Genomic DNA, 27,591 nt, shown 5'->3' on the forward strand with positions numbered 1-27,591 from the left:
CATAGAACAAAACAGTTTTTTTCAGTCTCATTGCTATTTCATTTTATCTTCTGCCTTAAGAGTATGTAGACTGAAGTATATGACAGCTAGAAAAATTCAGAACAGAACTTAGCTAGAAGAAAATCAAGTTGTCAAGCAGTCTGTCTTGCATGACATTTAATACCTCCAATGCACTATTACTGTAGACACAGTCTGATTTGATATATATAAAATTTTTCCCCCAAGCATCCTCAGAACAGCTGAGGAGAAAATAAAAAGTACGTTAATCTTCTCCAGAAGATGTCACTTCAGACTTCTTAAGAAGTCATCATTATCTGCTAATTTAGTATTTGTTCTTTCCTAGTTCTCATCTCCTACAAGAACAAAGTTCTACACTTGAGTTACTTCTAACTCTCTGCATATACGTATGCTTTCACTCTGAACCAAGCCATATACAGACAACTAAAAATAGCCACTTTAATCTCCTTAACGTTCAGAGAAGCTAATTTAGTTTAACCTGAATTTTAACAAGGAGAATCTTATCAGGCACATAACTTAAGGGAAAAGAGGAAGTTGCTTATCTCAAGAGGCAAAGGGAAAAAGTAAAACAAGTTTTCAGGCCCAAGGATACACCAGAATACTACTTGTCAACAGGACTTCTGCTTACATACTAGCAGAATATTTAAAAAGCTGATTGTCACCGTATCTCCTGTAGTAGCTAGTACTTCTGCTTGTTTCCTTTTCCTTCCAAGTCAGCTTCTACTCTTAAGCTATCCCACTTGATCTTGAATTAAATGCTGAACTCAAAGCAAGTTTCTAGAAGGGCTAGAAATGTCTGTAGGTTAGGCCAACAAGCCAAAAAGAACAATTCAATCTCAACCCCTGAACAGAGCACACACATTCCAACTGCCACTTGAAGGCCACAGATTCCAAAGCACATTTCTGCATGGCTTCCCATTACTCTTTTCCTGTTCCTTTGGTGAAATGGTACATTTTCCCACCAGGAACCTTCACAGACCCTGTCCCATCCAGTTAATATCACAACAATTTCAACAAAAATTCAGTAGTGATCAAGTTCAGTTCTGAACACGCCATGGGAGAGCTAACATCAAAACATCACCAGTTAACATTTCTAAGCTTTGATTCTTAAGCAGGATAAAGGTTATGGCTTAGATAAGTGACTATAATTCTAGCTGCTCAAATGCTTCAAAATACAAAAGATATCCTGTTTCACACTTCAATGAAAGACTCTAAAATGCTCTGAGTTACAATGTTCTCATTCTTCCAAATAGAAAGTTTACAGGAAAGCACCACTAGGTTTTTGTCTTAAGTACAGCTTTCAGATCTTCAACTCTGGAAGAAAAGGGCTCGCACAAACAACTGCCTGCTCACCTTTATAGGTCATATACGTTTCAGATACCCACAAGCTCAGTGCTATCAATGATACAAACTTTTCCGCTTCAAGTAGGACTTTTTCCATTCAAGAACTCACCAGACCTAACACTGTCAAAATCAGAACTAGATGCTCATTAAGTTGGTTTATTGTTGATAACCTCTTTGCTGTAAACAAGTATTTGTTATGAAACACAAGTGTACTTTGAAGGTACCATGTATAAATTATTAAACTGCCTTCTCAAGTAAGGGTGGCTAAGAGTTATAAACTTTCCAACCTCTAATTTATCAATAAGATCTGAAATTTAATTAAAAACCCATATGGCAAGACTTTTTAGTAGTGGTATACATTTCAGGTTACTGAACCTTTCTTCTGTAAAACCTACTGAAAGATAATGAGTTTTAAGATTTCTGGCTCCAGATGACTAAAACACTTTTGCATCTAATAATATTTAGGATTCCACCCCTCGTTTTCCAGCAAATTAAGATTATTATGCCTACTTTTCTTGTCCTTCTTCTCTTTTTCTTTCTCCTTCTCTTCTTCATCTCCTCCAGCCCCGAGTAAGGTAAAGATGATTCCAGTCTGAGAGTTCACACCTACAGCAGTAACAACCATCCTCCCAGAGCCTTCCATCACATGTGTACCTGGAAGAAGGCATCAGGTTTTCCACTGAAACTTAAACAGTTCTGTGCAGACCACAAAGGAAATCCATTCTCAAACTTCACATTTACAGAATCATAAGATTATACATATAGAGCTCTTAAAACATAGTAACATACGTGCCAAAGCTATCTGGAAAACAAAGCCATAAGCAAACACACAAAATGTTGTTCAACTGTTACTTCACTTCAAACAAGTTTTGATGAAGTTGCGCTGTTTCGGAATACTTCTAGGAACCAGCCTAGATATGGTCCAGTTCACTAGATTTTAATCTCGCAATTTAAAATAACCAGTCCCCATAGAAAACTAACCATTTTCTTCAAGAATTGCCAAATGCTACACACCTGAAAGCATCATAGGATCCCTGTCCAGAGACTTCTTAACATGATCGGATTCTCCAGTCAGCGAGCTTTCATCAATTTTGAGGTCATTTCCTTGAATGAGTATACCATCAGCTGGCAAAAGATCACCTACAAAAGATGATTAGGCATGTTGACTTCAAATCCTTCTTTACAAATAAAATAAAACTTCAACTTTAAAAGTATGTTTACCGTATTTCACTTGTGCAATATCTCCAACAATTATGTCAGCTACTGGTATCTGGATGACTTGGCCACCTCTGATGACCGTGAATTTCTGTTCTTGTTCAATACGGCTCTGCAATCCCCGAAACTGTTTTTCTTTACTCCAATCATTAAAAGCTGTTACTAATACCACACAAACTACGGACAGGAGGATTGCTGCTCCTTCAATCCAGCCTGCTTCAGATTCTTCCTCCTCTTCACCAACATTTACTGATCCACATACTGTAGAAAACAAGTTTTAGAGATTTTTTAGAGATTTAAGTTTACATAGTTATTTCACTAAAAAATATTTTCCCAAACAGAAGAAACTACTAGAGATTGCTAAACATTCTCTTTGCTAGCCTTTGTCACAATTTTACATTCATTTTCAGTAATGGTAATACACAAAGAGGCTACAGAACCTGAAAGATAAAACAGCTCAATGATGTAAAAGTACCTAGAATTTACAGCCCTGCTTCCTTGAGCATAAGAGAAATTGATACAAAGTTATCTGGTCCATATTATCTTGTTAAATGATGGATGATAAAATGGCCAGATTGAACAACTGGTTATCTACCTTCTCCTTTGTCAACATTTCCTACTTTATCTTTCTTTGAACAAACCACATACAACTGTAAAAGTTTAGTTTAACAAAGGCCAGATCCCTTAACCTTCAGTTTCAGACTATAAACATAGCTTTGTTTCTTAAACTGGAAAGTTACCAGTGTCATAATGCAAATCAAGGAGAAGGTAAGACATGCTGACTCCCCAGAGAAAGCACTGACAATTCCTAAATTGCCTAAATATTTGAGGCAAAGATACCAAGATAGTTGCTTGCACAGAAACTTGACGAATCTAAAACAGGACTTAGGACCTGCTGCTTGCACTTCACCCTTATCATTGCTTTGGGTAGAATCAGCCCAAATCATGAATGGTAGAATCAAGCCACATCATGAGCAAGGAAGTCTTGCCTTTTTAAGTCAAGGTAGAATTCTAGCATTGTTGTCTTAATAAGAAACAATCGGCTGCATTTCCAGACTTATCTCACATCAAATTTACAGTGTAAGCATGCTGGACCATTGAAATAGTAAGTGTAACACAGGTAGATAACTACTTTTTCAAATATTTACTTACATGCTTCATTTCCTCCTGGAGGCTGGTAAAAAGAAAGGCCCAAGGATACTACGGCTGCAAGTTCTAATATAATTAGTGTAACATCCTGTAGTGCTTCCCATACTAACTGAAGAAAAGTTTTTGGCTTTTTAGGAGGTATAAAGTTCTTCCCAAAAACTGCTTCTCTCCTTTCTATATCTGCTGGATTTCCACTTAAACCTATTTAATAAGAAGACAAAGTTAGCAACACTTATTTGCATTTCACCTTCATGCAAGAAGTGATTGATATTCCCCATTCACAGGGTCAAGTGCCACTCCATATTTTTGGAAACAATACAGAAGAGACATCTATCGAGTATAATTACATAAGAATCATCCTTAAACAAGACTTGCTATATTTCATAATTCACAGTTTGCCAATATAAATTAAAATTAAGGCCTACCGACTTGAACGCAACATTGCATAGCAGCAGAGTAACAGTAACAGACATTCTTGTACAAAGCAAACAGGTTTACAAGGTGAGATTGCAGTCACTGCTGTAGAGGATGAGCAGCACCACGCAGATTTGGGATGGCCGCTGGCTGTGATGCCAGCTCTGGTTTCTCCTGGTAGGGGTTGGATATTCAGAGACAGCACCCTATGTTCCCACAATTCTAATTCTAATCCAATGCATCTAATTAATAAAATATTGTGTGATAAATACAGCACCCGTAGTATTTATATTATGTACTATTTAATTATGATATAAAACACTGTGAAAGTCTGGCAAAGCTCTCTGGGCACAATGAGGAGAGAGGAGCCACCTCACAATGCTGCCTCTGCCTGGGCAGCAGCCGATGGCTGTTCTGAAGCTTCAGTCTCTTGACAACCCTTCTCACACAGACAGAGTCTGTCTTGGGCACTGCACAAGTGGTGCTTGTGGTTTCTTTCCACAAGCAGAAGCTTTCCTTCTGCCTTTCTTTCAGCTGCCTTCTTTGTAAGTTGGTGTATTTCTTTCTGAATTCTCTTCACTACCTCAACTCTTGCACTGCGCCCTTAAGGGACACCAGTGGTTAAGAGTGAGGGGCATTCGCTAGAAAACGCTTCACGTGTTTCAACAGTTAGCTAAGTCCTTAAAAATAAAGGAATACCAAGTCCAAGTATATTCAGTGCAAGGTCATGGACTCAAGGTCTTTAATAAGTACACCTTTACTTCAACAATTTCCAGCTGCCTAACCCTCCACAACAAGTTTAAATATCCACCACTAGCTTCCTTTTAAAGGCAATTTGGCCAAATTTCTGAATGTGTTCAGAGCAGAACTCCAGACACTTCAACCCTATCATCCCAAGCTTTCTTATTATCAGTACCTAAAGACAACTACTGAAAAACTGCTCTTCAGAAAACTGTATACCCAGCTGTTTAGGAATAACAAGGGATTAAAACATCTAAGTATGAAACTGGTTTTCATATTAAGTGAAGTATTAACGTTTCTAACTGAACCATTACATGGTATTCCAAGATACTTTGCAAAGACTACTCAACTGCAAAGCTCAGTTTTAAATGCAAGAACTACTACATAATCACCTAACTGAAAAGCAGAAATATCATTTGTGGATCATTTCAAAATCAAACAGAATTAAACATGTCCTTGGTTTATATAGTAAGTTAGGTTTATTCTATCATAACGTTCACCTTGAACTCACAGCTTTGGAGGTTTAACACAGGAACAATTTTACTGGTCAGCTGTAACACTATGCTTCTTTAAGTTCAAGCTTTGAGCTGCTTACCTTCTCTCTCAAACTAAGAGGACACAGCAAGACCGTTTTCAAAATTAATCTATGAGGGTATCTGGAGAAACCCTAGACAGTTTGGCCATTCCAAAAAGGTTGCACCATATTTCTGTTTTACCAGAGATACAATTTGTCTCTTCTTTGTTTACTATGGCAGTGTTTGGAAGATCATTTACATGATCTCAGTGATACCATTTCCCTCCTCCCTTCACAGGAGGCAGAATATCAGAAGTATACAGTAGAAGTCTCCTAAGAAGGAAAAGCATTTTCTAACAAAGCTAAAGTTAAGCTACTATCAGCATCACTAAACAAAGACTAGTAAACACACCTAACAAAGGTAAATAGCATTTGGATTTTTAGTATTCACCATTAGGAACTGCGAACAGCTACTGAACCTGCTATATTTACCACACGTTAGTAATTTCATAGCTCACAATCTACAGGCCCACTACTGCACTACATTATTCGTTACGTATTTTAACTAGGATAATTTCTTTTATTTGGGTTTAGGTTTGAAAAATATTGGGGAAGGGCCTAGCTGAAGCTTTATGAAAAAAATATTAGAAATCTAGAAGCAGGAACTACTAGAAAATCAAAATGATGTAGACCTATGGAAAAACCAATGGTAGTCCGCCTCCCCAGAACACACGGAATTTTGCTATTACAGATATGTCAAACATTCATTTATCCACGTTTATATGAACTTGTACACATACAAAAGATATAAGTGTTAAATACTAAGCAGTAAAAAAGTGTCTTTTCTAATAATACTGGCAAAGGACAGTTCCCATTTCTCATTTTATGCCACGCATGTCTGAAAGGAGATACTGTCTTACATTGTCAAGAACTCCAAAGCAAGAAATTACACAAACTGAACCTGTTCACTGTGTAATATTTCAAAACTACATGTACTTTAGCTGTGAAGCTACTAGCAGTTATGCAAGTCAGCACTTCCTATCATACAGGGACCTTCTGAATGGGAAGAAATGCCATAGGGCCTTGCAGATATACACTCAAGACTTCCTCCGAGAATTAGAACAGAATCAGAATATCCTGAGTTGGAAGGGACCAACAAAGATTACTGGGTCCATCTCCTAAGCAGCCTTCATAGTCCTGCATAGATTTTCTCCATTAGAAATTTCTGTTTCTATATTTACACCTTGAATTTGACAAAAGAAGAGACATAGTTCTCCTACATTAATTCTACACCAACACCTCTGTGAGAAATTAATTTGCCTTAAAAACATTGTTCTCTAAAAATTCATGTAGTAATTTAGAACAAAAACAGCATCTTTGCAGAAGACACTATTCTATAACTCATCTTAATCTTTTCTGAGCTAATTATCAAGTTTGACTATTGAAGCCTTGCTGCATTTATGAGCTGCACTCACACGTCAAAAAAGGCTTTTATCTTTTATCAAGTTAGCAATTGTACTGTACCGTAATCAGTTAAAAACATCTAAATGTCAAGATCTTAAAAAGGAAAGGCCTTGATCACACAGTCCTCAGGTAAAGCAGAATCAGTCTGTGGGAAAGGGCATCTAACTATTCTGTTTTCAATATATTCTCACTCATGATTCCCATGCATTAATCTGACAGTTACTTTATGGGACACGAACAAAGTGAACCCTGCAGTACGCTAGGCATGTGGTGCTTGGTTCATCCTGGTTGTCTACAATCACATGCTCCTCTAGCTCGCAGTAATAATGGGCCTTAAACCTCACAGACCACTGCAGAACTGGATTTCACCCTCAGTTCAGGCCCTCTTTGTAGAGTACTATGGATTTTTTCCACGGAGAAGAGAAATTGCCTTTCAATGCTATTCAGCAGGTCAATGGGGTGCTGAATAGAAGACTGCTGCTCTTACCCAAGCCATGTTATGCTGCTTGCACATAGCAGCGCTTCGTGCATGTGCTCTAGCTTTAAAACAGATGAAGCCAAGAAATGAAGTTCAAACTCCTCAGGTTTTACAGGTTTCTTCTTCAACCTAGAACTGGTCTACTGGCAGGTCAGGCATACAAGCTGGCTACCTGCTCTTTGGCAAGAGAAAGCCAGCTGACCTTCTGAAATCATTTCACGAGTCTGAATGTAAGGTGTCTGGTTTCAAAAGCAGATCAAGCCAAAACATGCTACATGCTGATGTACCAAGAGGTACCGTATAGCATTAGTAGGCTGTGCTTGAGCCAAGGAGGCAAACATTTCCATAGCATTTCTGAAGAACAGAAAGAACAGCTCTCAAGGTACTTCACTGCCACCAACATGAAGCTGGTTAAGAGCTAGGGAAGCACTTAAATGCTGAGACACCAGAATTTGCCAGTATCTTGACTTTGGTACTTGGTATCAACCACAAGCAACAGCAGGACTTCACATTAACTCAAGCAAATATAACTTGAACCTATTATGTCACAAATCAAAGCTCACAGCTTTTATTTCACCAGGAAGAGATGACTAGATCTTAAGGAAAACTTCTGGAAGGCTCTCAGGAAGGAGACCTGTTACATTTATAGTCACATTCCGAGGCCAACACTGAGCCTGAAATGGCAAATACTTCTCTGAAGATGCTTATTTCTGGAGATTGCATGATCACTTTGCATACCTTCTCCCAATGCTCACAGTACATCTTAGTGCCTAGAGCTGCATTGACAGTTGTGTATTTCTGCAATTCCTACTTGATCTAAGGTAGACTTTTAAGTTAGATATGGCTATTATGAGTTCATTGCAGTACAGTAACAAAACAGATGACACCAGTTTGAAAATTGCTGCATTAAGGAACGCAAGAAATGGGTAGCAACACACAATTAACAACATATTAATAAGCTCTCCATTTCCATTAGATTATAAAAACCTTGTGTTCTACAACAGCATAATCTAAATTCTGATCTACAGGTCACATGAACAATTCACAAAACATTCACACCAAGTTAAAAAAAACATTGCTATGTTGTTTTGCTATTTCATTTCATATCTGGATTCCTACATCGAAGTTCTTTCCTACGTGCAATTTTGCCACTAGTTCAAAATGGTGCATGCAGTTAGGCAAGCTGAAAACCCTTGCTTATTTATTATCACTGAAGTATCATCCTGTCTTACAGGAGTAAGAGACAGTATTTCAGGTACTATAATATTAATAAATCTTTATAAGCTATTTCTGAAAAATAAAGATTACTTGACTCAAGTTTTTCATAAGTGGAATTTCCTCAATAGTAACATGAAAATTGACTTACCTTCATTTGGTGAAGTTTTCAATTTTGTACAGATGCCCTGTACATCTCCGTAGCATTCCTGTATTTTATGCAGTGCATCTGTAGCTCGAAGTTCCATAAGAGAACGGAGCTCTGCAAGAGTGACTCCAAAATCTCCATGATTAGCTTCTTTGACAGCATTTTTTACACCAGTATATGCAACCGAGTTGTTTGCCATATCACCCATGATGCTTGCAGTCTTTAGTGTACACAGTTTCCAGTAAGGAACAAGATTTCAATTTAAAATATTTCCAAAAGGAAAATAAATCCTTTGGGTATGAAGACAGTCAGGACAGCAGACACATCACCCAAGTAAGAGACCCCTTCTGGAGAGATATCGTTGAGGCCGTCCCATGGCGAGCTGTGCTCTCCAAGCCAAGCGACAGGTACAATCTGGGGAAAGAATAAACACACATTCAGTTACATAGTACATTGTAAGACAATCCTTTTTGTATTGAGATTACAAAATATTTTTCTGCCCAACAACAAGTTCTTCATATTTCCTATCATATTTTTAGTCCGTATTCAACTGGCAAAGTGACAAGGCATAAAATGGATGTTTCCAGTCCGAAAATAACCTTGCATTATTATACTTCAGAACTTCTAAGAAGAATTGTAGCCTTTAAGTCTTAAATTCTACTTGGTACATCCCTATGGTTCATCATCAACAGGAAACCTTTACAAACACCTGGAAGTAAGCCAGTTACCAGGAAAATGGAGTTTGGAAAATCCACCATGGGCACCACATGTGGTAAGAATATGCTCAAATGAAAAATTATTTCCAACATACCAGGAAGCCTTGGCGTTCAAGATGAGCAAGCTTTTTGTGCATTTGCTTAAACTCATTTCTGCAGTCCTCAAGGAAAACATTTTCAACGCAAAGCTAACCGGTGCAGGAACTACATTTGCAGTGTAACTAAGCATATTATATCGTCAGACAGACCTAGGTCTTAATACGTTTTCACATCCAGTTTTAGCACCCCACTCCAGCCCATTTCATCAGCTGAAGCCTCCCACAGCATCTGCATTTTATTATCTGCATAGAGCAAAAAATTGCACAATACCATCCTCCTACAGAAGGGATATAGGAGACTAAGGCCAGCTCTTCTATCTGATTATGAGAGCACTGTAGCTGAGAAATTAACCCCAACCCACAGGATTCTCAACCTGCACAGGCACTCTGTTTTTTCCCCCCACTCAGCTGATGCTTCTTTAACAAACACATGTATCCACTTAACAGAACAGTGAATGCACAAACTCTTCATGTCTATATAAAGATCTGCTGTGTGCAGAAAAGACAGGAGTCTGATCACATAGGCCAGCTTTATCAACATGGCAGGGTGAGCACAAGTAACCATACATTCACCTGCGAAACATTAAGGCTGCCAGCTTCAAACGAAAAAAAATAACCTGAGCACTTCCAGGTCAACAAGACCCCAAGGTGCAATATGCCCCTTTGCCACCCCCATCAGGCCATAAGAAGCACTCAAATTTAGTCGAACTCATCTAGAAACTGGTATTGTTGTATTGAATACTCATGGCATCAAGTAGTCATTGCCTAGCAAAGGCAAGCAGTTACCAGACTATGTTGATTTGCAAAGGCAGAATCACATAAGAAAAAATAATTCTGGCTATTACCCTGCCAGGTCAGAGTACTGTTTGGCTCAACAACTGTGTCCATGTCTAGGTGTAAGCACCTGATAACCAAAAATTTAAGGTCAGTGTTGCAGGAAAGTCTCAGTTGTCTGCTCTGGAAACAATTGACTGCATCTGTAGCTGATCTACCACTTTGAGCACCCGGGCACAGTACTGCATTTGCACTGAAGACAACCATTGATACTAAAAGATGCAGGAGTGATTGTGTCACTACTACAGCTGTTCTTCTAGTCCTATCACTGGAAAATTCTGAGAAAAGAAAAGATATGTCTGCTTTCTGGAAAGAGATAAAGAGCATAAAGCAATCAATATTCATATGCATAAAACTTCCACATCCTACAAAACCAAAAAAAAAAAAAAAAGATTAAAGTAGTTTAAGAGCCCATTTCAGTGGTGTTAAGCTGCATTCTAGGATGCACTCATTTGATTAACAACTATTCTTCAGCTGACTCTATCAAGTTCTGCGACAGTACCCTGTAAGTGAAGAAACTCACGTAAGCTCATGTATGAAAGAGTGCTCTTTAAAGCCACACTGCATCTTTAACTAAAGGCCAAAAGCTAGATGCTGTTGGTCAACTGGGAGCCTAGGATTTATCAGTTGGCATCTGATCACAAGCTGTGACAGGGTAATAAGAAGCAGATCAGGCAAATGAGTTTGTATAGCTACGGAGTGGATGCAGCAGCTGCTAATTGTGCAAGAATAGACCAAACAGAATGCCCCATGACTAATTATAATCAAAATTAATTCAAATTTAATTAAGGCTGGCCAACCTTAATAAAAGCTCAGCTCAAGCCTCTCACAGTAGCTCTGCACTTTAGGCCCAAATACTCCCAAATCCAAGTACAGATATGAGGTTAGGAAAAGCTACAGCTGCAGTCATTGCTAACTTCCTACTGAAAAGCTTTGCAATGGAGTACTGATGAGCCATGCCAAGACTTGTTTTCATGCATAGTCATCAGAAGAGCAATAATATCTCTTAATCAGTAGCTCATACTATGCTTCATACTCCTCTCTATCATTTTTATGCCATCTAGATCCATTTTCACTAAGACGTAATAATGTAGTGATTACATATTGCTAACAGGTTACACCTGAGAAGCCCTTTCGGTATTCTGAAGTACCTCAGTGATATTCTAACATACCAACAGATCCAATACTTAGGGTTCCCAGACAGCTTCAACAATTTACATTAACAGTACAAAAATGGCACAGTTCTGCAAACCAATTCTAGTAATGTTACGGGCTATTCTGTGTGTCCCTGCTCAGAAACAGCTCTGGAAAATTCAGAGGAACAGAATCTTCAAATCCTGAATACTGAGCAAGACCTGTTCTGCTCCAAATCATGAAACCTTGTTTAAACATCAGCAACTGTTACACCAAATCAGATCAGAAAGAATCTGCTGCAGTAGCCCATTTTTACCAGATATTTCAGACAGTATAAAAGCATATGAGTACATATTGGATGTGTATCTTAACCTAGTTTCTTCACTGATTTGTACTGAAAAAAAAAAATCACTACAAATGTCTTTTAAGAAATACCCTTTATGAGGCTCAATGCCAAGCCTTGCAACATTCAATCATTTCCTGTTACAGCAAGTTCCAACAGTCCACTGTAACAAGAAAGTGGCAATGCATAATGAAACTGTAAACACTGAAACTCAGTACCAAAAGAAAGTGTATTTCTTAAGCCACACAGGTCATCTAATAATATTTATCTTTCCCAGTATCAGATTATTTTGTTTTGATCAGTGTTTCAGTTCTAAACTCAATTCTTGCAGCAGCCATTTGAGACATTATTTTAGCAGCAAGAGCTCCAAAGCATTATAGAGTTATAGCTCTGAAGCAATTCACCTTAAACTTCCAATCTGCTAATATCCCAATTTTTAAAATCAGGTAACAGTTATCAGAACTACCAGTCACTTGCAAGCCATTACTGAAGTTGCAGTTTATTTAAAGTTTAATTCAGCTGAAGGTATGTCACTGTTCAACTGAAAGCTGTGCACCTGGTGATCACCAGGAAGAAGTCAGTCTTCCATTCAACACATCAACCTTGTTTCCTTATCACTTGGACTACCAGTAACTGTAGAGGTATTGTCTGTCACACTCAAGTGACTAAAACTCCTGCACTGAAGAGGCACCTGATGGAAAAAGTCGATACTGTTGTAGGCAGGATTCAGATACTCGTGCAAGTCTGAAAGGACTCCACGGTTCTCCGACTTTAACAGCTTCGCTGATACGTAATGTCATTGTGGGTGCCTACCACAAGTACTGCATCCTGAACTCCATACCCAAATCAAACTGATGTTGAAAAACATCAGTGTGCTTTGTTATGAGATGAAGACAATAATTCAAAAATCACTCAACCAAAGGTTTGATATTTCCACCAGTGCTGGAGGTTGTATCACCTCACGAGCTTCTGCAGTTGGAACTGAAAAGGCAAACTCAAAAGCCTGCATGGGGAGATGTTTACCAAAGCATGAGCCTGTAGCCTATAACTCTATCTGGTGTCACCAGAACACAGTGCGTTGACCAAGCTAGAAAAAGCTGTAATGTTACATGCACTGTTCTAACACCCTAAACAGAAATAGGAAAAACAAAACAAAACTGCTATCAAGACAGCCCTGAAAGTTGAGCATGTTTCAGAAAGGGTCTCTACAAGTAGTCCTTGACAGGCAGAAGCAATACTAAACCCTGTATTTGAAAGCAAGCAATAATCTTTCTTCTACATTTGTTAAAATTAAAACCACCTTGCAGTAATAGTTTGAAGTGGAAACACACAATAAAAATGTGAATAGCAGAAGTCTGACGTAGCATAATCACAATTGCCAGGACACACAGGACCCAAGATACCAATAAAGACCTACCCAGACCTTTCCAGTTATTTAATTCACATTTAATACTGGCTTCACCAAGGAGTAACCAATCTCCAGGAAATATTTTAATATGCATTAAGAAAAATTAAATCTTAAGAACTCCAGCAAAATCTCAAGAGTCAAAGCTTTGACAATTACATATCCTGTGCTACTCTATTTATTCATCTGCTTGAACACTATGCATTCAGACTTTTAAGCATTAGCTGGTACTAGCATTTGACCTTCAACAACACAGCAAAGCTGGTTGCTGTAATATAGGAAAAGGCTTGCAAAGTGATTATCTCAGGAAAGCCTTTGTTTAATCTAATTAGTTCAACGAAGACCGGACAGATCTACATACCAACAGGCTGCAGTGATAAGAACTGTCCCCATATGTTTCAGTTGTCATGTCATTTTAATCTGTTTTTAACATTTTATAAAAGCACTTTCTAAACACTGAAAAATATAATATGCCTTTGCATACGTTAGGTTGAAATCCACAGTACTGGGTATGTTCCATAGCCTCAAGCTATTGCATGATTAGAGAGGGGAGGAAAAAGTTGTCCATAATATTATTATACTGGAAATTAATTGTAATAAATTGACCTGGAGAGCATGCTGAAGAAGTCTGAGGTCTTCTGCTCTGGAGAGTCAGTTTTCTGTTTTAAAGAGACAGACCTTCCCACCAGTTTGGAATACTACAGAAATTCACTGCTTCGCAGTAAATGAGAGCAACTGCAAATTAAACGAGAGCCTCATAAAGAACAGCAGGCAGTTACAGGTCACGATCCCGCAGGTTAAAACATGCGTAAGTGAACATGTAGAGGAGTCAAGTCGCTTCATGGCATGCTGCTGCCATTCTGGCGTAGGTGTCTCAGAGCCTGGCTTCTGAAGGGGCAGCTGAAGGAAGATGGAAGAGCTAAGCATGATTGCACAGTCACAGGAGATGCTCAGCAACACGGAGTTTTTAAACACATCTTCCAGCCCTACGTGTGCCTAGCAGCATTGTTCTGACAAGTTTTGTTTATTACAGCTCCTGTCTTCTAGGTAGTAAATTAATCAAGGGTTCTGAATTTTGCTGAGTTTTCTAAGAGAAATTTTATTTTGTTCTGAAGCTTAATCTCCTGGGAGGCAGATGTACTTAGCTGAAATAAAACTGGCTGCCATTCCATACTCTGCAGTGGATGTAAACACTGGAATTTACCATTTACCTAAAGGATTGCTGGTGACTACTGTGACCGTGATCTCTGTAGCAGCCATTTCATCTAATACAGTTTGATTTGCTTTAAGACCCCAAACTAGTTCTTATTGAAATGACACCTAGCAAATTAGGTCTTCAGTAGCCTGATATAAATTCAGCAGGACAAATTAGCAATGTTCATGCAAAGGACTCCCACATCATTCCCTCCCTGTTTACAGGGCAGTAAGAGAAACTTGTAGCAGTCATAAAGGTGAGCAATTAGGCAACTAGTAATAGTGGATTTCGATCCCTTTACCATGAACATGAGCTGCTGAGAAGTTTTAACTTGTATTAGTGGTCATGCACAGCACAAAGAACATGACCTTCTCCTACAAAGCAGCTTGCTCTGCAGCCTCTGCAAGGAGCCCAGCAAGCAAGCAGACATGGTTTTATACCACCAGGCCAATCTGCACTGCCATGCCTCTTCCAAGCCCTGGCACTTCCGCAGTCATGAAGCAAGTCATCTCCAGCTACAATGACAGCTGGATTAAGAAACGAGTCTGGAAAGTACTGCATAGAGTAATCTTAGCAGATGAGCTGTTTTATCAAAAGCCTAAACTAATCACTAGCTTTCTGAAGGTATTTTGACTTTAACAAGAAAACTAAATAGAAGAAAGAAGAGACCGGTCAAACAAGCAGGGCTTTAGAAAAACATACAGACATTTCCAAGGAACAACAGACAGACATACTGGGAAGCCCTAGAGAATAAAGTCAATGCCATCATCAGCCTGTCAAATTACAGAAAGCATCCAGTGTTCCAGGTATTTAAAACACTAGGTGTTCCTATTTTCCTACTTCATGTTACGATGCTGAGTCATCCACAAGATGCCAAATACTTCTTTCCACACTGGTAACACTTCATGCCCCTAACACATTCAGAAGAGTTGAGTTTTTAACTACTCAATTGCTTTTTCTAAAAACAGAAATTGTTCCAAATACGTCAAGGGGCCTCCTGCAGTCCACCACCCTGACCAACACTCAAAGGGCTTTTTCCCTGTTCTACCCACAGGGTCTGAAATACGATTGTCAGTACTGTCTTCTACTGATCTCAGCTCCTTTTTGCTCTGCAGTGACATGAAACGAAAAGAAAAAGGCTACATTTGACAGGACTGCTTATAATGCCACATAATTCCAAGACTATAATCCCACATGAAATAAGTTTTAACCTCTAGATATGCCTTTGTCCCATTAGGCATTATTTCTAGTGTGTTCAAGTACCTAAGATGCATTTACTGCATGCGTTAGCTTCCTCAGATAACTCGAGATGAGCAGAGCTGCCAAAATCTGGACTAAGGCAGCTGATGGCTGAAAGCAGACGTGGGATATCACAGGATTCCCATCTACTGGAGTTTAAAAATGAAATTGAAAAAAAAAAGAAAAAAAAAGTTTGCTTGCCTAATGCCCAATCTCTTACTTTAGTTCAGATCCATCAGGCCCTGAATAGATGACTGAGGATTTAAAGTCTCTTAATCCTGCACAGTCCAGGCTGAAAATGTTTATTCAGGATAATTGTGCTGTCATCTAAGTTCTATTAACAGGTCTGTCATATTAATAATTTAATATATAGCCCTAAAAGTCAGGGGGGAGGGATAGTGAGGGCCCAGGGAAGTCATTCACTGACACATATACACATTAATAAGCTCAAGAACAACTTACGACACTTTTCTGGATTTACCCAGATATCATTGGCAAAAATTACAGCACAAGAAGCTGAACTTTTTCTATAAAAGAGAAGGTAACATATGACATAGTGCTAATTAAAATTAGGCATCATTAGATTACAACAGAGCCTGCTTGCTTTCCCAAATTACAAGATGCATTCCAGTCACAAAACCTGTCAGGCATGTGTTAAATGAGGCATATCCTGAGCCCATGACACTGCTATACACAGCCAAGTTTCAAGTAAAAGGAAAGTGAGATGGAAACTGTGCCAAACTTCATCCAACAGAGCTGGAACTGGAGTCCTGGATTTTAGTTACTTGTTGTATTTAAAGGTTAGCACATGTCTGTAGGAAACGCATCCAGCTGGTCCATTTTGACAATAATCATGACTCAGAGCAAAACAGGCTGTGAATTCCTCATACTAGTTATTCCCGCAGGTATATTACTTTTCTTGAGCAATTTTTATTTATTTTAACCCCCTTCTCCGAGTCTCTATTTTTTGCTGCCTAAACCTACTTCTAATACATTCTCAGCTAAACACACAATTCTGACGTTACCTCCATTTTTACTTCCATCTTTTATCTCCCACAATACTATACATGCATACCACTGTGTTTACTCCACTTGAGCAATGATTTTCTTCCCTTCTCATAAGACAGTAAGCAGCAAAGGTAAAAACTGCTCTGCTCTGAAGCTAAAATCATCTTGGAGGAGTTCCTAACACCAGAAATTATAATTCCTCATTTCAGAGCACGATGCCCCCGTTTATATTAAAACATGGGCAATTTAAATTGTATATAGCATTTCAGCCAGAACAAGACGTTTCTCCTATCACCTTGATATGCACACCCCTTTTCTTCTTCTAGAAGAATATTAAATCCACTTAAGCAGAGCTGTGGCTTTTTGATTATAAACATGCTTCCTGGTAACAAAGAGGGGCCAAAAGCCCTGAGCTACCCCCCTGATTGCTTCTATGTTCAGGAAACCTAGAGAGAAATTTCAGATTAGTCCTAGGAGTACTGGGAAATATTTATGCCTAATGAGATTAAACCTAATTACTCCCATAAAGTCACTCTGTATATGACTGACTCCTTTCAATTAGGGCAGTAAAATTAATCTGGAAAAGTCTGAAGACTTTTTTGCTACCTTGGGCTAGCTTACTGCTATATAAAAACAGTAGAAATAAATATTCTTCTATATGATAATTGAACTCTAAGAACAATATAGAACTGGACAGATTTATGTAGCAAATGGCCATTCATAATCCTCAAAACCATCATTCTCCCACACCCCTCTTAAGTGATGGTTTGGAACTAAAAATATAAAAGCACAAACAAAACACAAAGCCCAGCTCTGGTGACCTATCTCAATGAGCAGACACTAATGCCAAGTGGAATATTTGTTTTGTTCTCTTGCAGCCCACATTTAAGCAGCTTTCCTGTTGTCCTGTAATATGCCAGTTCAAGAGCTTTCATCTTGAGATTTTTCAAAAGCCTTTTGGAAATACAAGAACATCCTTACCCTTACTCTTAAAGCTTGCTTCTTGAAAAATGCTAGCTTTCCCTGTATGCCATATTAATCCCTGCCTGCCAGAAATACACCAGACAAACTGGCTGAAGAGTTGTGAGAAAACCCCTTTCAAAAGCCATTACATTTGCCATCTTCTATTGCCAAGGAGACAAAGTTCGTTAATTCAAGGGTAGACCAGTTATGATTTTTATGTAGCTCTTCCTGAATTACTGCACAAGTTTGCTGCTCCTGATGGAGGAGCATCCACCCCCTCCCCCTTTTTTTCCCCTCCAACATTTGAATGAGAATCCACTTCATGGCTTTGCAGAAACCATGTTGTGGAATCTTTTGCAAACTTCATTATGGTTATACTGAGCATCCCTTTAGCTATTTGGATAAATTTTGAGAGCTTAGTTCACTAAGCTGTGCTAGCAGGCTTTCCCCTTCTGGTACAGTTTAAGAAGTAGCTTTAGTAAGTTAAGTCTCATTGCATTACCTGGTATGTTTTACCATTCAGTGACATTGCATACTGCTTTATCCTTAGGGCACTTCTCCAGTTTCAGAACTGCTCTTTTCTCACGACTATACTTTTTGGTCTTTCTGGAGCCTGACAGCTATTTAAAGGCTAAATTCTCATTCTGCCTGCACTATCCTGCTCTCACCTACTTTTAAACAGCTCTCTCATTTTTCCAGATTGGCTTCACCACCACTACCCCATCCCCTCCATGCAATGAAGCGTTACTGCAATATAGCTATTGGTATGTGTCCACAGAACAATGATGAATTAAATGTTTTGCGATCTCTAAGAGCTATGTGACAATTAATGGTCCATCATTAAATATAAGGAAAGAAGTTCTTTTGGAAGAGTTTATTTCTTCAACGTGGGCAGGGGGTGTGTAAGAACTGTTGGTAAACAAGGTGCTCAAAGCTGCAATTCCCATCAGAGCAATTTATGACGTCTAACAAGCCAAGTAGCAAGCCTGTCACCATCCTCAGATGACCAAAGGTACAGCTGTGCTACAACACCGAGGGTAAGGCTTACACCCACAGAGACAGCTCTCCTTTGGCACTAAAAGCTCTACCAACTTTCACCCTCTGACATATTATTTCTGCTATCTTTATCCTTTCGCACAAGGAAAGGCAACCTACATTTGCTGGCAACACCATTAATGAGTAATAGGCTATGCAAAATCCTGCCACCACATCAATGCAGGGCTTCGCACGGCAACTTCTTGTGCACCTTTTCACTCCTCCTTCCACTGTCTCAGCCTTGTTTTGGTCCTGTACTAAATCCACCTGCCATGGGGCACCCACCACTTCAAGCAGTTTTGGCACCTCTTCCTTTACCACTCTTGACTTCTCTCCACTCTAGTGCCACCGTTTCCATGAACTTTAAGATTTATTTTTATTTTTCATTTTTGCCAGCAACAGGATCATTTCCTCTGGATGAAAAGAGAAAGAAAAAAAAAAAATCCCAAAAAAGCACCATGCATTTTCCCAAGCCTCCATCCTCACACGAACTTACTGTAGGCATACATTACAGTCCTTTTCAGTCTAAATTTGGGATATTTGCAGCCTGCAGAAAGCAGCTGTCCAAAAAGCATTTTTTCCACAGCAACAAAACAAAGCCAAAAATATTTAAAGTTTCTACTACTAGCCAAACAAGTTACCACAACAGATTCCTCAGAAGTGTTTCCAGCAGATGATTTATTTGTAGAAATCATAAAGGCCACATAGATACACTAACCTTAAGGGATGGACATACAAATCAGCTACTATTGGGAGCAGCTCCTTCATAGAATTATTATGTTGCTGCCACCTTTAAGATAACATTTATCTCCATTAAAGAAAGGTCGGTTTTCCCTCTGTTATTTGAGACAAAGTGACATGCCACTAAACAAATCATGTAATACATCACTTTGCTACCAAGGCCAGACACTGCTTGAAGTACATAGCTACTGTCAAACAGCAGCTCGTATAGATTAGTAAATAAGAGCAGGCATTCAGATGAAGAAGTGAATGGTACCTGCTTAGCTCCAGTACAATGCATACAATGCTTCAAGCAGGGAAAGGTCATACCTTGAAACGCTTCTGAACAACCAGCAGGGCCTCTTCAGCGCTGAGGACTGGACATTCACTTCCCTCGCTCCCACCCCAACTGCAGCACAAGGCCTTCAGAAACAGGGCAGAGAGTGGCAGCGCTCTCAGTGCTTAGAGCGTAGCTGCCCATCGATGTCCACACTGAAGCACCAGTCTCACGCTAAGGCTGCTCTGAACCTGCAGCAGTAACTCCTAGGTGTAGGTATATGGGTAATATAACTCTCACCAAAAGAGGACATCTGAATCAGAAGCCTAGCGTGATTAGCTCAGCTGCAGCTTACCCTAAGGGCCAAGAGCCTACTCATCTATAAAGGCTACAGATCATCACTGACTCAGCTGCGTCAGACCTGTTTTGTTCCTTCTACATACAGCTACTTCCCACAAGGGCTTAGTTTGCAGTGGTGCACAGTAATATTCTGCAACTTTTGCAGTCAGATTATTTCCAGCAACAGCATAAGAGTGTATCTGAAGAAAGGGAATTGGGACGGACAGTATCAGTCCTCCAAGTGATTTACTTCTAGCAACCTGCAAAAGTTTACATGTTAGACTAACTCCAGCTGGCCACTGCTGACGGCACAAATGCTTCCAAGAACCACATCTGTATGTCCAGCTCATGGATTCCAGTGAACTTCCTTGGCAAGCCACCGCAGCACACCTCAGCTCACCAAGTTTCTTTCCCCATACAACCAGCTGTGGCTCACAGACCAGCTCTGAAAATCCAGAAGCTAAATTATATTTTTATCTAACCCTCGCAGCTCCTAAGCTTCCCTTACCGCAGCACACAGGTGTGGAGAAGCTGAGCACTGCCCCCAGCCTGCAGTGAGACACAGGGAAATGACTGCTTCCCCATGGGAGGGAAACGATTGAGGAGGGCACCAAAGTATCACAAAACAAGAATGATACAGCACCACAACACAGGAGTTGTAACATGAGTTGCCATAAGCTCCTGCCCTTAGGGAGCTGGTACTTCTAGAGGTAATTTTGGAAGATGCATGTAAGTCTCCCCACTGCTGCCTGGTGTTCCACTACATTTCCCAAGCAGCCTCCTGTGTTCCTGCCTTCCTCCCAGGACACCACTGGCTTCTCAGCACCTTCAACAGCCTCTAACTTGAAGGACATAGGGCAGTGTCTCCATGTGCAATGGAGAAGAGAAAACAGGTTGCTAGGAAGCAGTCATGCTAAGACCGTTTTCCAAAAAAATAAATTACTTCAGTCCATTAAGAGCAATTTTTTTTTTTTTTGAAATAGAGTTAATGAAAGCACAAGAAGCAGCCATGTCTGAAAACCTAATTAAGAATCATTCTAGAAGTGCTTCCTCATTTTGAAGTTATGCTATGACTTAGCTCATTTAAGTTACATGCACATTCAGGTATGTACATTGTATCAAGCAGGTTTGAAACCTAACTTCTACATTGGCATCTATATTTAGTTTAATTCCTAGCTTCAGTCTACTTCCAATATTTTAAAATACTGCTGTTTCCTCCTTTTCTGAAGCAAAGGGGTACTTTAAAACAGGCCTCTGTTTATACCAACAAGATCATGAATATCCTTCATGTTGAGCATTCACAGCTATAGCAGCACAACCTATAAAAAAATTCTTCCAGCTCACCTTCAGAACAAGCCTGTTTACACTGAACACTTAAGTGCACTTCTGTACGTTGCACTAGTAGACTCATGCCAACAGCAAACATGCAGGTCTTTCTCTAGCCTATCTAATAGCAAGTCATTCTCAGTGTGCTACAGAGCTATTCCTGCTACAGGAGGCAGTTTTGCATGTGTATCCGTTCCTACTGGAATCCTTCCCTCTCAGCAAAGCAGCATGAAATTATTTGGTGGTTCGGGGTTTTTGACGGCGTTTTGTTGTTGTTGTCGTTGTTGGTTTTGTTTTTTGGAGAGTGGGGGGAGCAAGGGTGGAAAAATATCGTATTTTACTGCTATTTGTACACAGTTCAGAGCAGTTATCCAAGTAAAGGAACTGGGCAATGTTCTCAAACACTATACAGTTAGAGAACAGACTCAAATTAAATGCAAAGGAACAATTTTAGACAGATACACAGCTGCCTGTCAAGACCAGAACCTAGTTTGATGCATGGTGCCTCATGCATGCGATTAACACAGCCTAGCTTTTGAGACAGCTTTCTTCCTTAGAACTCAATAAAGCAGGTGCTTACTAAAACATTACCATTTTGTTGAGCAACTATAATTAAAATAAGACATTCGCTGTCAACAACAACAACAACAAAAACATTTTCCACAGAGCAACTATTTTTAATTATTTCATTTCCTCACAGTAAAATTGCTGAAAAAAAAATCCTAAACCAAGCTATTTTAAGATAATTTATTATTTTAAGTCATTTTGAGAAGTCTCAGATTCCTCCAAGTTAAGGAGTCAAAACCATGCTAGGCTTTCGTAGAAAAACAAAGCATTTCCTTGTGCACTTAGACTTCTCAGCTGCTCTTGCTTGACAAGACTTGGGTTCAAGGCAAAGCATTCAGTTAAACTTTATGGCCTGTATTATGCAGGTCAGCAAGTTGTGGTTTACTTGTTAACATGAACATTATTAAAACACATCTTCATATAATAAACCAAAGGTGACTCAGCATGAGCATGAAACTAAATTCTGATCATAAGTGGAGGATATCCAAGTCATAGGGCTAAATTCCAGGACCTATGCCCACAACTGCATGCCCAAAGGGAAAAACTGGAAGAGCAGGATATTATATGGTAGGGTGAACAGTCACTACTAGAAGATTTGCTCTAACTGTGTGAAAGCCGAAGAAATCGCCTGCTGTCACAGAGCCAAGCAGTCCCTTTCAAGTATAACAGTGCCTAAAGGTACCTGCAGACAGCCCCAGGTATACCAAAAGAGATGTCTAACTGGAAGAGCTAGAACGTTTGACTGCAATGAATTCTTAAATCAGGTTTGCACAGTAGTCTCACAGCTCTGAAGCATTTGACAGTCATGAATTACACTACCAAACGCCTGGACAAAAGACTCTGTACTTTCCAGGAAATGTACCTTGCAGGCATGAAAAGCCAGATTATATCCTCAGACTCAGCAACAAGAAGCCAGACTCTCCACATTATAAGGCTAAGGGGTTCTTGTTCAGAGATATCCTGAACTAATAAATGCTAAAAGGCAATCTTGCTTCCTTATGCCATTTGTCCAGCTTCAGAGCTTTTAGTGACTAGTATAGTAGGGAAGCTTATTCTCTCCAAAACTGTCACACCAGCCCCAAATTCCGGAAAGTAAAAACAACCAGAAAGGTCATGTGATAGTCATAACATCAGAAAAACAAGAAAGCAGAATAGATTGGACTGGCATGTGAAGATGTCCATGACTTTCAAGAGCAACTGCTTTCACCGTGTTCATGATATATACGCTAAGACCTTGTTCAAGGTCTTGAACTCCTTGAACTCCCTTCTTTCACCCTGGCTGAGTATCTGGTATCTCATGGGAACAAATAAATAGTCTGAGGATAAACAAACAAACATACAGACCGCTGTACTTCATGGAAGGATATAAGTTGCTCCCCCATGTGAGGCTTCCAGATATTATTTATGTACACATAGTGTACAACAATTGTGAAAAAAATAACTATAAAAATAGGGATCAAATATATGTCTAGGCATAGAAGTATTTAGTATCTTGGCTTGGATAGCCCCATCCAATCAATGACACACAAAAACAGACCATGCTACAATTACAAAGGTATATACAACACCAGTGTTTACCATTATAGCAGGAGATAGCATCTGAGACACCTGATTAGCTTTCAGTAACTATTTGTTGACCCATTTTTCAGGAAAACCCCTCTTCCATTCATTAAGCTGTTCATAAGTCAGCATTTTGCATACAGTTATTTGAGAGGTACTACTCAGCTATTTGGTCTGAGTTAAGTTATTTTTGCAGAGCCAGCAGAGGGAGTACGGACATCATTTTACTAATCAGCTGTAGAAGAGATACCTTGTGAGAAAGCACTAAAAGAACTGCATACAACATAATGCAGTTAGTTTAAAGCAAGACAAGAACTTCCTCTGGCTTTCACAACCCATATGTCAAAGGCCAGCAGAGCTAGTGTTTTGTTTTCAATCTGCAACTAACACTGATGTCTCAAGGACTTGCATCTGACAGTGTCAGGAGCAACTCTAACAATAATGACCAGTACCTTAAGTCTGATACCTTAACATGTCAAAAATATGTACCTACAGTTTCAGCTGGTCAACAGTATAGATTCTGCCATTTCTTATTTATGGAAGGGCTAAACCCTGCTAGTTTCAGATCTTAAAGAGCAGCACACATGGATCTCAGAGAGCAGAAAAACTCAGACTCACTGGTAGAGCAGCCAGAAAGGCAGGGCATCACTAGGGCTGGAACGCAACAAGAGGCTCAGCCTTCCTGCTGGAGTTCCCAAAGGCATGCACCTAGCTGCAAATCTGGTTTTCCACATCCTCTGAAGCAAGAGCTCTGCTGCTCTATTTAGCATTTCCATTGATCAGCCTGCTGTGGAGTTGGCAATTATGACTGAATGGTGTTGACACAGCAGCTGCTGTGGAAATGGCTTGAAAGAGGAACAGGCTTTAAGAAGACAGATTGATAGCTTTTTGCCATCTCAGGAGCTCTAAGCCAATCTTAAGCATTTATCACATTTCATTGGGTGGTTATTACTAACCTTCCCTATTTAAAAGTTAGTACATGAAGAGCTCACATGAATGTGATAAATTGTTTAGTCTCAAAAGTTTATTTAAAAACAAATAAACAAACAAAACCCACAAAAAGCAGCAAAACACTCTCCACCCCCAAAGAAAGTAAATTTCAGTCTTTTTAAGCTTCGCATCAAGTTTAAGAAGCTTTGACAGCTTCAATCATTAGACTTTAATCACTACCTTGCCCAAGAAGAAGAATGCCCCTAGAGCAATGGAATTTACCGTTCACTTGTTTCAGGTTTTAAAAATAGAAAAAACATCCTTTAGTAAATTAGATGGCTGCTTCTGTTGCCCACCTCCTACAGAAAAGAAGCATCCACTTCTCAGCTTCATTTTTCCTTTACAGATTTGTTAAATGAGTAAGTCAGTGTGGGCCAAATGGGTTCCTCTCTTACAGAACAAGCTTAAGGTTAAATATCGTACAGCTGACTGCAGTTCCTCTCCTGTATGGCTGAGGACCATGCCATAGTTTTGCTTTCAAAATTCAGGGCTCAAGCACCACTTCCTTTTTGCTCTCACTATCCTATTCCTAGGATTGTGGACAGGATGCACAGCACACTTCATGTAGCGGCACAAAAATTGCTGCCTCTTCTGTCACAAGAAAGGTAATGTCCAAGGATCAAGATGTGTCCCAACCACCCTGATTATCCTTTCATTCCCGAAATTACTCGTCTCATGAAAGTGGAGAGTTTTGGCAGATGCAGAACAAGTTTGATTAGGAAGCTGATCAATACAGGAAAAATGTAGGTTTCAGGCAGACTGGATCTATAACCAGGCTCACTACACTGATAAGCTCGTATGAGTGCCAGTTCAAAACAGGAGACAGAGCTATGCAGAACCTGTTTAAGTCACGCAAATGTGAAACTATACTCTCAGAAAAGCTGTTTTTAAAAAGACATTACTGAATTTATATGACTATGAAGTCAGACAGCTGGTATAAGCAAGGTTAATGCCACAAATTCACAGAGCAATTTATTTGTTTAACATAATACCACAACTGTATTTCAACTTGCAACTGGCATCTCATTAAGCTCCAAAGTAATAATATCTTTAATAATATTTAGTATCTTAAAAAAGAGACACAAATTAGAAAAAGGAAGACTTCAAGGGACTTAAGACTGTCTCACTGACAGCTGAATGTACTTCACCTCAAGCTTCTGTATTACTCCTAAAATCCTAGTAGTAGCACATCTTTGTGTTTATAATACCCTTTTGCACAACTCAGACTGGCACTCTAATCAGTAACATACAATGTTATCCATTGGTGAAATAGATGGGGTCCAAAAAAAGCTCTGAAAAAAAATAATAAAACACTGGTATGTATATAGTACTTTTCTTCTTGGATAAGTATCTACAGCAAATTCCAAAATGTACATTTTAAAATCACAGTAGCCATATTTAAGTATCTGCAGAAGTTTAGTTACCTGTTTTTAACTTGAAATGCTTAACACCTTATATTTAGTATACTGCTGAACAATTACTAATTCCAGTATTAATCACTCTCTTAAATTTAGTACTTAATTAGTAATAGACAGCATGTAGCAGATGAAAATTTTAGTTTTTAGAAAACAACTCTTAAGTTTTGCCCTTCGCCATCCCACTTTCCTTTCACCACGGGGACAGATGCATTGAAGTCTGTTATTTGAATTACACTTGTTAAAAGTTTGTTCTTTCTTACCACCATGTGTGAGATCCACCTGAACAAACGGTAACAATTCTATCTGAAGTATGAACCCCAGGCTGCTTTTTTTTTTCCCTTTTAAATAGGAAATGGATAAATTAGAGCTGAATTTAATCTTTCAGCAGAAGCTATCTAGGACACAATCTAAAATAGTCACATGAATCTCATCTTGGAAGTGCTTATGTCTGCTCAGCAGCAAAAGGGGCCTGGAGTGACTGGTTTCAGTTGTTGAGGTGGTTATGTAAGGGGCAAGGATTGCGCTACCAATGTTAACGGCAGCCAGCTCGCTGAATTAGCATATTGAGCAGATACATTACCATGTAAAAGCAGGCACATGTGAGAGTAAGGATGTGGTTTCACAGTTAGTTTAGGAATATCTGAACGCAGGCTGCTGCCAGAAGGTATAGCCCTGTGCCCTGGCGTGTGCTGGCTCTAATGCTCACCTGACCACAAGGTCAGGGAACAGACCTAGATGAGAATTAGTGACAAGAAGACAGAAGCAATGCATGCGGCTACTTCTGAAGGTCAACATGCTGGTGGAGACTGTTCCCTCCCAGTGCAGCACAAACCTCAACAGCACAAGACAACCATGGAAGCTCCTCTTCACCCACATGCTCACCCTGGCAAAAGACTGCACTTTCTCCGTAACACTGCACCGAAGACCAGTGGTAATCCACAGTCCTGAGCACAGTCACCCTTCTCAGCCTCTCCTCACATACCACCACACACAACCCTAAGTGGCTTACTGACGTTCTCCTGGCCTCTTGTTTGTCAGAGACATGCAAAACATGACACCATTTTGGATGCTGCCTGCAAGCACACTGAGGGCAATCACTTCTTTTCTGCACCCACAGACCATGCTCTGGCTAACACAGCCCAAGGCAGGTTAGTCCTCACCAGCACACAAGCGCTCTGCGGACTCCAAACCCACTTGTCTGGAAAGATCAAAGAATGCTTTGGACTGGAAGGGCCATCTAATCCCAACCCCATGCCATGGGCAGGGACACCTCCCACCAGACCAGGTTTCCCAAGCCTGGCCTTGAACACCTCCAGGGACAGGGCACCCACAGCTTCTCTGGGCAACCTGTGCCAGGGCCTCACTACCCTCTAAGTGAAGAATTTCCTCCTTATATCTAATCTCAATCTACCCTCTTATAGTTTAAAACCATTACCCTTGCCCTATCACAACGCTCACTGTAAACAGTCCCTCCCCAGACTTCCTGTAGGTCTCCTTTAGGTACCAGATAGGACTATGCCCAAGATGCCCAAGACCTTTCCCACAGACATCCTCCCTAACCAGAGGGCCCTTGACCTGAACTGCCACACAGAGCAGCTGCACTCAAGGTGCAGGGCATCATGTGTGTCTTTGCTGAGCTTCTCAAGGCAGAGGCGTGTTATACCACCAGGACATAATCTACTCCTTTGGATCTGCATTGTTCCACTGCAGCAAGGCAGACACTT

General features: G+C 39.8%; 1 protein-coding gene across 5 annotated transcripts in view; it reads right to left on the reverse strand.

Annotated features, from left to right (window-relative positions):
* Nucleotides 1-27,591, reverse strand: part of ATP2B1 (ATPase plasma membrane Ca2+ transporting 1) — a 62,539-nt gene that overhangs the window by 25,480 nt on the left and 9,468 nt on the right. For all 5 annotated transcript variants that reach the window (XM_068667916.1, XM_068667897.1, XM_068667924.1 and 2 more), the window contains exons 2-6: nt 8,704-9,114; nt 3,730-3,927; nt 2,584-2,838; nt 2,377-2,502; nt 1,873-2,016 (exon numbers count right to left, since the gene is read on the reverse strand). In XM_068667916.1, the coding sequence (XP_068524017.1) occupies nt 1,873-2,016; nt 2,377-2,502; nt 2,584-2,838; nt 3,730-3,927; nt 8,704-8,908 (928 nt within the window). In that variant the 5' untranslated portion in view covers nt 8,909-9,114. The remainder of the gene's footprint in view (nt 1-1,872; nt 2,017-2,376; nt 2,503-2,583; nt 2,839-3,729; nt 3,928-8,703; nt 9,115-27,591) is intronic.

Source organism: Anas acuta, chromosome 1 (assembly GCF_963932015.1).
Source record: "Anas acuta chromosome 1, bAnaAcu1.1, whole genome shotgun sequence".
In the NCBI taxonomy this organism is placed as follows: Eukaryota; Metazoa; Chordata; class Aves; order Anseriformes; family Anatidae; genus Anas; species Anas acuta.